At 39.7% G+C, this 11,877-nt stretch overlaps 2 protein-coding genes across 2 annotated transcripts; one reads left to right on the top strand and one right to left on the bottom strand.

The window, feature by feature from the left end:
- The first annotated feature begins 1,753 nt into the window (after window positions 1–1,753).
- Window positions 1,754–2,680, top strand: LOC121968585 (probable calcium-binding protein CML18). Its single transcript, XM_042518903.1, has one exon. It carries the CDS (start codon window positions 2,085–2,087, stop codon window positions 2,577–2,579), a length of 495 nt encoding a protein of 164 aa, XP_042374837.1. The 5' UTR covers window positions 1,754–2,084; the 3' UTR covers window positions 2,580–2,680.
- A 1,613-nt stretch (window positions 2,681–4,293) lies between these two features.
- On the bottom strand, window positions 4,294–9,138 carry LOC121968584 (4-coumarate--CoA ligase-like 6). The gene is made up of 6 exons (XM_042518902.1): window positions 8,046–9,138; window positions 7,072–7,261; window positions 5,232–5,377; window positions 4,940–5,007; window positions 4,764–4,866; window positions 4,294–4,561 (listed from the first exon to the last, which is right to left on the bottom strand). The coding sequence occupies exons 1-6, from the start codon at window positions 9,135–9,137 to the stop codon at window positions 4,445–4,447; spliced, it is 1,716 nt and encodes a 571-aa protein (XP_042374836.1). The 5' UTR covers window position 9,138; the 3' UTR covers window positions 4,294–4,444.
- Between the last annotated feature and the right edge of the window lie 2,739 nt (window positions 9,139–11,877).

The raw sequence follows: 11,877 nt of genomic DNA, 5'->3' as shown, positions 1-11,877 counted from the left end.
TCGAAATTATATCCAAATATCTGTAGTGATGTTTCTTTGACGGAAAGAATAATGTTATATCTGGACATTATCCAAAATCGAAATTAATTAACAACACTAGTGTCATATCTGGACACACAAATACATCATTCTGTATTATATATGCATTTAAACTTCAATTTATTTAGGATTAATATGCAGAAAACTAACGTTTTAAACTAGTCTTTGCTAGAAGGCATGCCCATACACAATATTGCTTTATGCTACCGGTAGCCACTAATTGACATTTAAAATTTAAATATGTCATTAAATTATATATTATAGGTTTTATCAAATTATAGTTTAGATGCTATCGGATTTAGATTTTATTATATGCTATTAAATTATATTCAAGTGTCACCTACTTATGTTATATAATTATTATTTTTATGTATTATCAAATTATAATGTGTATACTACTAAACATATATCACGCTACATAATTGAAAATAATAATACTTATGTAAATTCATTTTAGATTTATGGGTGGATAGACTATAGAGAAACACTTCTTTACAATATCATGAGGGAGCAAGTAATTCAAATTGAACACTGATCCGGCGATAAGAACAGGGACCTCCCCTCTAAGAGAAGTCAACGCTACGTGAAAGTCAAAGGGCCGAACGGCCGACCGGAGAAGAGGAGACCGGTCGACCGGAGAAGAGGAGACCGGTCGACCAAACGGGGTCCCATCGGAGTCAAAGGCACCTGGCGAGGAGGCAGGGTTCCGACGCTCGTTGAATAGGATCGTACGGGCGAGCGGGTGGCCCACTCGGCCGAAGGCATAAGGTAGCAATACTGCGATCAGTCTCCACAGAGCACACTACCGGGAATATCCTAAGTGGACCAGCACGTATGACCGGTCGGACACAAAGGGACTGCCGATCGGCCGGACACTCGGCATGTATTAAGAAGAGAACAGGACAAGGAAACATCCTCTGACAACGAGCATGTTCGAGGAGCAGGCCATACGTAGGATCTTAGGACAGGGGTTCGCTGTCCCATCAAAGACGTGCTCGGACTGTAACAGTAAGGGGTCAGGTAAGCTTTTCTGACAAGCCCATATTGAGGTATGGGCTGAGGACACGTGTTCGCCTCGATCTGTGTGCGTGAGTCCCTTTCCAGCCCTATATAAAGGGCCTCACCCTTCACCGGAGGTACGCGTGCTACGATTTTCAGAGCCACGTCTTTGTTGTCTGCTTGCCTGACTTGAGCGTCGGAGGGTCGTCGCCGGGAACCCCTTCCCGTCCCGACTTCTTTGTAGGTTCGCCGGAGGTCCGTACGAACGGTCGAAGATCTATGTCAGCTACTCGAAGAGCGCCGCGTGCCCAGCGTCCGTTGATTTAGCTTTCGGACAAAATCAAATACAATTGAGTTTGATAATAAACAAAATTTTTTCTTAAGAAATGGTTAGAGTTTGAATTATCAAAGATTTTCAATGTCTTATTTAAATTTGTACTGTACCTGTTGTTTGTTTTATATCCATCTGCCAAAAACACTAATTAATTTTGGTTTAACTGGATTTGTTAAGTTTGCATTAAAGGAGAGATTGGATAAAATAAATAAATCTAAAATAAGGAATTTCCAGAATTGAAAAGTTTGACAGTGTGTTAAATAAACCCATCAATTTGGGATTGGGCTGGGTTGGCTTGCCAATTTTATTAATAAAAAGATCCAGCCAGACCAACCGGCGGGCGACAGTGACATGGTAGGTTTTTTTGACGGGCCGGCCCGTCGCCATTCCGAACAGCCGCTTGGTTGAACCGACGCTAATTACGCCTCGGTATTCTCCACCGACGCTTTCGTCCCCAAGAAGTCGGGTCGGCGACGCCCTCAAAATGCAGATGTCGATGCCGATCCGATCGCGGAGGAGGGCGATTCATTCGGGAGCCAGTCCCTCTTCCGTCATTCCGCTTTATGATCTCGCTCTCATCGCCATGAGTATAAAGCTGCGATTTTGATGAGAGATCTGGGCTAAATTTAGATCCCATTTCCGAGGGCAACCGCGGATCGGCAGCGGTCGGGAGGGACAGATATCCAGAAGTCGAAGCGTAATTGGCCGGGAGATGAGCAGCGGCGAAGATCCCGTGAAACTAGACGATGAGCAACTGGCGGAGCTCCGTGAGATCTTCCGCTCCTTCGACCGGAACAACGACGGGAGTCTCACCCAGCTGGAGCTCGGATCCCTCCTCCGCTGCCTCGGCGTCAAGCCCGGCGGGGATCAGCTCGAGGCCCTGATCCAGAGGGCCGACACCAACGCCAACGGCCTCATCGAGTTCTCGGAGTTCATCGCCCTCGTCTCCCCCGATCTGGTCGCGGCCCGGTCGCCCTACACGGAGGAGCAGCTCCGGCGGCTGTTCGGGATGTTCGACCGCGACGGGAACGGGTACATCACGGCGGCGGAGCTGGCGCACTCGATGGCGAAGCTGGGCCACGCCCTCACCGCCAGCGAGCTCACCGGCATGATCAAGGAGGCCGACCACGACGGCGACGGCCGCATCAGCTTTAAGGAATTCTCGCAGGCGATCACCTCCGCTGCCTTCGACAGTTCGTGGTCCTGAATCCTTCTCATTAAATTACATTACATTACGTCTATCTTTATGGTTGTATTTCTTGTTTGTTTGTAGATCTCCATTAATAAAATTCCAATTTTCTGCTGCTCTGTTTTTTCTTAATGAGTTCATTTTCTTCTGTTTTTAATACGCAATTTTATACATTCTCCAAGGCTGGATTGGAAGACCACTTTCCCAACAATTGCATTTCATAGTTTAAATTAAAATCAACAATGTAGGAACAAATGAACTTCCATCTCAAATCAACAATGTGGGCTTAATTCTTTCTTCCTGTTTAGTGCATAACTACTAAGCTACTTGGTTGTCTTACCATCAATGATAGAAGTAATTGGGTGTTTAGGTACCTACTTAAACACTCAATCAAAGGGAAAGATACTAGGGAAAGATACTAGCCGAGGAGAAGAAGAAAGGAAAAGTGAGATTATGAAAAGATAATAGGATTTTACATTAGAGAAGAGATATTATGGTATATGCTAAAGTTGTCAATTTGAATTGGACCTTAGGATTAGTTTGTCCCGTCAATCAATTTAAACGAGTTAGATTAAAATTTTATCAATCCATTTTAAGATGGATCTAAACAGACCGACTCTAATTTAAAGTTTTCAATATTTGTTTTTATTTTTTTTTGATAGGTTTGTGAGTGAACCCGTCTAATTGGCAACTCACTTTGGATTAAGTTAGGTTAGGAATTTCTTAGTCGGCTAAAATGGTGGGCAACTCACTTTGGATTAAGTTAGGTTAGGAATTTCTTAGTCGGCTAAAATGGTGGGCAACTCACTTTGGATTAAGTTAGGTTAGGAATTTCCTCGCCCCATCATATGAGAGGTATATGCTTGTCGGTTAAGATTTGAGTTTTTTTAATTAGTTTGGTAGGTTTTACCGCTAGTATATGCTTGTCGGTTAAGATTTGAATTTTTTTAATTAGTTTGGTAGGTTTTACCGATTTAATTGCAAATGAGTTGATCAAGTGAACGCTAATTCAAAGAGGTGCGGCAATGAGTATTGAAAAAGAGACCATTTGTGTTAGGATTGATGGCGCAATCTGCTGAAACTCAAGAGAGAAACAAAGTGAATAGTCAATCTTAAATATAAAAATTTCTAACAAATACAAAGACAAACTAATTGTTAGATCTTATGTGGGATGCTAGTGTCTTTAATTGTCAGTGTCAAATTCCAATATTGAAAGTTTGGATGGCCTCTCTTAGACATTTAGGTTAGACCACTCTGAGTGGTATCTCCAACATATAAAGTAGAAAGAGATTTTTTTCAATGGCTCTATTCTAATGTTGAAGACTTATTTAAAGATCTTTGTTTATATAGAAAATGGATAGAGAATAAAGCATGCCACGATACGTACAGACGATGGTATTGAAGTATTTTTAATTAATAATTTCAGTGTAATAATTTATTACAAGTTACTTTTATGCGCTACTTGAATTTTCCATTACAAAATGGAAATAAAATAGATTAATGACAATTAAGAAATAAGCTCAAATTGTAACTTTTGGCCATTGATAGAATTAAATCGAACATTGTAGTACAAATGAGGTCGATATTTAGTTAAATTTACTCAATGTTAAATAACATACATCTGTGTATAATCATGAACTTATTTAATCGGGAACCATTCAAAATATTGAGCAGACACGACTAAATGGCCCATTAGAATCCGAAAACAATAAATTTAAATTACGACCTACTGGATTTTTTTTTATAGCACCATGAAAAGGCTCTAATAAAGTGCTTTTGAGATACAGTTGTTCCTAAAATAAATCACATAAGAATTCATTTTTAATAAATATATATAAAAACCAATTTAGGCAATGTGGAAGCTGACTCGAATGGCCGTTGAACTACAGTTTGGAATAGGCTAAACTGTCACGCAGTTTCCTTCTAAGTACTTTTCCTGATGCCGATCTGGGAATTGAGTTAACAAAGACGACCTCTCTGACCTTCTTATATGGTGCCACCTTGAAGAAACCACCAAAGCCAGCAAAATTAATGAGAAACATTTAATATAAAAGCATAACAAAGGGTTAAACTGTTTAAGTTACCGTTTTTAAATAAACTAGGAACTTGAGCAGTTGAGCAAATGAAATGGTTTAGGAATCTAAACAAATAATGGCGACCAAGTTCTCATTTGAATATGGATGTAAGTGGTGAATGTCGTACCTTCTTAGCCACGAAGTTGATTATGTCACTGGAAGATAGCTTACTTCCTGAGCTTCTAACTATAAATGCTACTGGTATCTCCCCAGCTTCTTCATTCTTAGCTCTACAAAGTGGAAGGATATATTAGGATTAAAGCAGAGGACGAATACAAAGAATCTTCAGCTTTTATAGCTCACGATGTAACTGCAACATCTTGGACTTCTTGATGTGTGATCAAGAGCGCTTCTAAATCAGCAGGAGCTATCTGTGAAAATTTTCATAGGAATCGCATTTCCTCAGTACTAATACTTGCAATAGGTACCTTGAGTTGGAGTAAGATGAACTCATAATCAAACGTGTAGATAAATAAAAATTCACTCCTTTGTATTTCTTATTCACAAAATGGTCATATTTCTCATGATATAAGTACTTGTTCAACAAACAAGAGCATATTTTCAAACACTCTTTACAAAATGAAATAAAATATACCTGAAACCCTTTGTACTTGATGGTTTCTTTTAAGCGGTCCGATATAAACAAGAATCCATCTTGATCGAAATATGCTATGTCACCTGTTTTCAGCCAACCATCCTCAACAACTGTAGACAGGGTAGCGTTCTCATTGTTTAAATAACCTGTTAAGGCCTAAAGTGAGTGGTTTAACATCTGAAACGCAGTAATTTAAGATGAATGCAGACCAAAAAACTGAATGCTTGTACAGGTAAGTGTTCAATATTTGAGCATGGTATTTTAACGACGATATTTTAATCACCAGTTTGCGATTAACAACTGTGGGGTGGGTAAGTTTTGGTAAAGCTTACTCCAGGTAGAGTGTCGTATGTTGAGTGAGAAGAGTATATAGATGACCACTTTGCAGACTAGAGATAGAAAAGAGTACAGACAATTCTATGAATCTTTGCCACAATGAACAAGGAAAGGCACACAGGATTAGAATGTGTTAAAATTAATTGGCTAACTAGGTATTCCAAAACTCAAGCTGTTTGAAAAGAGGCCAGTTTATATTTATATAATGGACCACTACACTTGTCCATGTAGGACCAATGGGCAAGCCTCCTAACTTTAGCAAAATGTAATTCTTTGACAAAATTTCAATTGAACAATAGAAAGCTCGACTAAACTAATTGCACTGTAGATGCTTGATTATGCTTTCTCTCGGGGACATGAATAAAAGGAATTTTGGATGGACTGCCATCTCCCTTCATTTATGAATTTTCCATCATATTCTCCAGGTAAAAAATTCAGAACTAATCAAACATAACAAATTTGTGCTGACTTATAAGTTATTCCACTGGATCCATATAAAAATTCAGATAATGTGGACCTTATTGTCCTACCAGGAAAGATTAATTGCACCTTCTCTTAAAGATCAATTTCAGCTCATTGAGAGAGAAATGATTATTTTTAATAAATTAGAAAAATGAAAAATGAGTCAGTCAGTGTATACTAAGGTGGAAGAGTTTGCAATTTCCAATAGAGAACTGAAGATAACAAATGAGATTATTCAAGTATTAAGAGCTAGATATCGAAAATGAAAGCCACAATCTAAGATATTTGAAATTTGAACATAAAAGAAATGAGACTTAAATTTTTGATGCAACACTAGGGATCAACGTCTCACATAGCATATGCAGACAAGATACTTGAAAAGATTAGATAAAATAATATTAACTTCTTTTGTTGATTGGAGAAGCAATCTCTATGTGCATATGCCTTGTTTAGCATCCATTTTCTCGAATAGAGGAATGGATACGAAATTAGTCCAAGGGCCCTACTTCCCAGAAAACATAGGAAATCCTCTTCTTGCAAAGGATAAAGTTAAACATGGTCTTTCATGTGCTGAGAATAGCATCGCAGTTTATACTGAGGTGTTAATCAATATTTTGACCGAAAGAAATTTGTTCAAGATATATTGCCAACCAGATGATCATTTCAAGAGAAGAAATTGGATCTCTTATTCCCATTTATGTTTTGCATTATGTCCATGCATTTTCTTCGAATGTCATTTATGTTTTGCATTTTGTCCATGGTCTTATTCCCATAGAGTATTAAAAGGATGCTTCTTAGTTGCTAATTTTGCCAATGCATCCCCTTGAAGCAAACAAATAAAATCAGACTTCAAAGTGTCTAGATGAAGATTGAAACCATAGGCCCCAATATCAATGACAAGTTATTGTTTGATCAACTAGAAAATTAAAAGAACCAACAAAAACTGCGATCAGGAAGATCAAATAGAAATGGAAGGGAAGGGAAGGGAAGAATTTGGCAAATAAAATGTGTGCTACCTAATTGTATAAATTAGTCTACCTACCTTTCATAATTGCTGGTCCCCGTAGCAACAGCTCTCCGCCGCTACCTGGAGGCAAAGAGAACCCTGTTTCTATATCAATTACCCTAGCTTCCATGTTTGGAGCTAGCAATCCCACAGAAGTATGCTTTTTGGAGTTTATTGTATTGAAACCACGAGTTCCTACTGCAGAAGATTCCGTCAAGCCATATCCCTGGAAAAAGTTTTAATTAAGACTTCAGCTATTGAGAATCAAATTAAGTAAAGCATGGGATGATATATTTTTCAGCAATACTATCTGCCTAGAAGCTAGCCACATGCTGGCAGAGAACATTGATACAAAGTTACTTCATGCAACTATTTAAAGCAAGAAACAAGGGTCTGCTTGGGCACAATTTGTAAATTTCTAGAAATAACATAATTTCTGAAAGAGACGGCGCAAGCTCCTTAATTGACTGTGCAGCAGTAGTTTGAGCAGGGGAGTCAAAGAACGCACAGTCCCAAGAATACAAGAAGACTTAAAGATGTGTGTAGAGGAATGCATACAAGATTAAAGTGGGATCCCAACATCGACCTCAAAGCCCAATGCAAATAGTTTAAAAATATATATATTTTATTTTGTTTTTTATTATTATTTTTTTAAATTAATTTTTTGTCACATGGACTTAGGTCGAAGCAAGACAAGCTGCAAATCAACCAGGTCCGGGCCCATCAAACAACGACCGATTATAGAACAACCAATTAAGGGTCCCGCAAACACTCAAGTGATTGGAAGGATCATCAGAACTAAATTAAATATCAGTTTTTGGCAGAATGAAATCTATGTTAGGTAAGCATTCAAGAAGTCAGATGTATGAATGTAATTCAGGGTAGGTAATGCCTAAATTAAATGCTAGTTAAAGCCATAGGAAGGTGAATCACCAAAATCTAAATTAAATGCTAGTTAAAGCCATAGGAAGGAGAATCGCCAAAATCTAAATTAAATACTAGTTTCTCACCTGAATTAAATCTACGTGAGGATAGGCATTCAAGAAGTCACGCATCACTTTTTGGTTCAGCGGAGCCGCGCCGCAAGATACTTGCACTAGAGTCTCCAACCGAGAGCCACCAGTCCCCTCCGACCTTGCCAGCGATGCCAGAATCGGTGGAACCACTGGGAAATGAGTGACCTTCATTGCATCTATAACCCTCACCGCCTCGGCCACATCAAACTTCTTCATCACGACAATGGCCGCGCCGAAAGATAAGATGCCCATCGAGAAGAGGGAAAGCCCGTAGATATGGAACATGGGGATAGCGGCGAGGTAGACATCCTTACAGCTTTCACGCTCGCACTGCGACGCCTCGAACCCCACAAAAAGCTCCACCGCGGCAATCAAATTTCTATGGGTGAGAACGACTCCCTTGACGTCTCCCGTTGTGCCCGATGAGAACAGTATCGCCGCCGCGTCCGTCTGACGAATCACCGGCCTCGGGGCGTCGGTAGGGCGGCTCGACATGAGACTGTAGAAATGAGAAAACTTTGACGGACTGGAATCGGGTTCTTCAGGCACGATGACAATCTTAACGCCCAATCCGGTCAAATTGGGCGCATTCTCAGCGGTGGTAAAAATTAGGGTAAATCGGCACTGTTTCATTTGTTTCACGACCTCATCGCGCTTGCTTAGCGGGTTCATGGAGGAGAAAATAGCGCCAGCGGCGAGGATAGCCAGGAAGATAACGGGGAAGAGAATGATGTTGGGTAGCAACACGAGGACGACGCCATTGGCAGTGACGCCGATCTGGGAGAGGCCAGAAGCGAAGGATGCGACCATGCGGCGAAGGTCGGCGTAGGAGAGTGAAGCGCCGGTGGCGGAGTCGACGAGGGCAGTGACGCCGCGATGGGGCTGGGATAGAACGAAGGAAACGAGATCGATGAAGGGGTCTTGTGGGAGGACCACGGGCCGGTGCTTGCTGCAATGGATGCCTGTCTCCTGGCAGAAAAAGGAGGGGATTTGCGAGCCGAAGTGAAACTTTGGAGAGTTTGCGGAGCTTCTGTCCGCCATGGAGAAGGCAGAAGCCGAGGTCTGAGAGGAAGGAGGATCCGACATCCGAGACGAGGAGAGAGCGGAGCCGACCGGATTTTAAAAAACAGCAAAAACTTTCATTTTTGCCCCTGATATATTTGGCATTTTCAGCAGCATATTTTGAAATATATATAAACAAAAAAGTTTTCTAAAAATAGTAACTACCAAACTTCCCGTCTATATAAAAAAGAGCATGGCCCTTTCCAGATCTGAAATTTAAGGCATGAGCATAGCAAATAATAAGATCGACAACTTCTTTGCTAAGTTCAGAATTAATGATCTCCGTATTAGTCTCTTGATACAAGAGCAAATCTACAAAAAATTGACTATTTTTTGTTAATGTAATAAGGCCACAAAACTCTAAAATTCAAACGAATACAAAGACAATACATAATGAGATTGTACTGGCAAACAAAGGAATGAAGATGCTTTGGCTCAACTAAAAATTTAAGAAATTGGGATACTTCATTCTCCAAGACTGGTTTTGCCAAAAGTTTCCTCCAAGATCATACCACTAATTCTAGTGCAGGCTATGGTATTTGCCAACAGCAATTCTTGGATGGATTTGGGTGGCTTTGATTGGAGGACCAAACTGTTTTTCAAACTGTAATTGAGAAGTTTTTTATTTGATGTAACTAAATCTACAACGAACTATTTGATCTACATAATCTAGCTATAAAAGTGTACATAACACGTACGTTGCTCATTATTCCTCCTATTCTATAAAATTGGTGGATACACACTTGGGACTTGGCTTTCCTTTGCTTCAAAAGGGAGGGAAAATATAACACGAGGTTCACTTGTTTAGCAAGCATAGAACTGAACCTGAAAGATCCTGGTTTTGTCTATCGTGCTTCCTTTTTATTGATGCCAAATCGGAAAGACCAGGAAATTGCTCCAATGGAGAGATGAAAAGCACCTTCACAGAGCAATTGTTGGAAGCAAGATAATGTCTCTAAAGGTACATTCGTCACCTTAACGACTCTCCTAGTATCGACTCCATAGATATAAAGAGAGATAAAATAAGATAATGTCTCTAAGAATTAACGACGGGGATTGGAGCGGAAATGGGGATTTGATCCCCGTTAGTTCGGGTTCGGAAATTCTCCGAATCCGAAAAGTGGAGATGGGGACAGGAATAAAGACGGGGATAGAATTTGGGGACGGAGATAGAGATGATAATGATAAGACTAAAAAGTTTTATCATTTGTCCGAGTCTTTTGGTTTTGTCCGAGTCTTTTGTTTATCGATTAGTTTTAATGTGATCCTATTAATTAGGAGATAGTGGATGAAATATTCTACTGTAAAAGTCTATAAATAGGCTCTGATTTTTCTTTCTGTACATGGATTTTTATGCAAAGAAGAAGCCTTTGTTTTAGTGTCTTTTGTTTCTTTTGCCTCGTTAACATTGGTATCAGAGCCAGGTTGGAGAACTGGTCTGCCATTAAAAAAAAGGTTGAGTTGTGTGAATGTTTTTGTGAGAAAAAAGGGTTGAGTTTGAGTTCTTTCTGCAGCAGCAGTATATTATCATGATGTCTGACAACTTTGTTCAACTAGTAATTCCTCGCTTTGTCACTATGACCATTGGAGCATATTAATGGAGAACTTTTTGAGATCCAAGGAGTATTGGCAGGTTGTTGAATCTGGAGTAGCAGAGCCAGCAGCTAAAGAAGTACTAACGAGTGCACAAAAAATAGAATTAGATGCATTGAAGCTGAAGGATCTCAAGGCAAAGGACTATTTTTTCCAAGCCATAGATCGAGCAACCTTGGAGACAATTCTTAGCAAAGAAACATTCCAGGATATTTATGATTGCATGAAGAAGAAGTATCAAGGGAATGCCAAGGCTAAGAGGGTACAGATTCAAGGTCTTCGGACAGAATTCAAGACTTTACGCATGAAGTCTGGGGAATCTGTTTCAGATTTTTTTGCAAGAACCATGACAATTTCCCAACAAAATGAGAATATATGGTGAAAAAATGCAAGACGTCACCATTGTTGAGAAGATTCTTTGATCAATGACATCAAAATTTAATTTTGTTATTTGTTCAATAGAAGAGTCAAAAGATATTGATAAACTTACAATTGATGAGTTGCAGAGTTCTTTGTTGGTTCATGAACAAAAACTCAACCAACAAGACAAAGAGGAGCAAGCATTGAAAGTTTCAACAGAAAATCAGTCAACACAAAGAGGAGATAGAAGGCAAGAAAGAGGAAAATTCAAAGCAAGAGGAAGTAATTATCGTGATAGCCAACAACAACGTCACCATCACCAAGAAAATCAATCTCGTGGAAGAGGAAGAGGAGGTAATCACTCAACAACTTATAAACATAAATCAGCAGATAAGTCCAATATTGAATGTTATAGATGTCATAAGTATTGTTGGTGTTGTAAGGTTGTAAACATAGTCCCACATTGAAAACACATGGGAAAGATCATGAGTTTATAAAGAGAAAAATATCTCCATTGGTATGAGGCCTTTTGGGTAGAGCCCAAGAGTAAAACCATGAGGGCTTAGGCCCAAAGTGGACAATATAATATCATTGTGGAGATATCTAAATTCTTTTCGATCCTACAATTGGTATCAGAACTTGGACTGTCAGAAGTTTAACCACCAACTGTGCACAAGAGCTATGGTCTGATTGAGTCATGTGGGTACAATATTAACCTCGAACAAAGAAAGTGGGGGCTCCTATGTTCGGATCAAGAGGACCAGACACCAGGCAGGAAGTCCTAGTTGCGGCTAGGCAAGGAAGTCATAGT

The sequence above is a fragment of the Zingiber officinale genome, chromosome 3B (assembly GCF_018446385.1).
Source record: "Zingiber officinale cultivar Zhangliang chromosome 3B, Zo_v1.1, whole genome shotgun sequence".
In the NCBI taxonomy this organism is placed as follows: Eukaryota; Viridiplantae; Streptophyta; class Magnoliopsida; order Zingiberales; family Zingiberaceae; genus Zingiber; species Zingiber officinale.
Note: the sequence above shows the minus strand (reverse complement) of the source record. Positions and strands in the feature narration are given on the sequence as shown.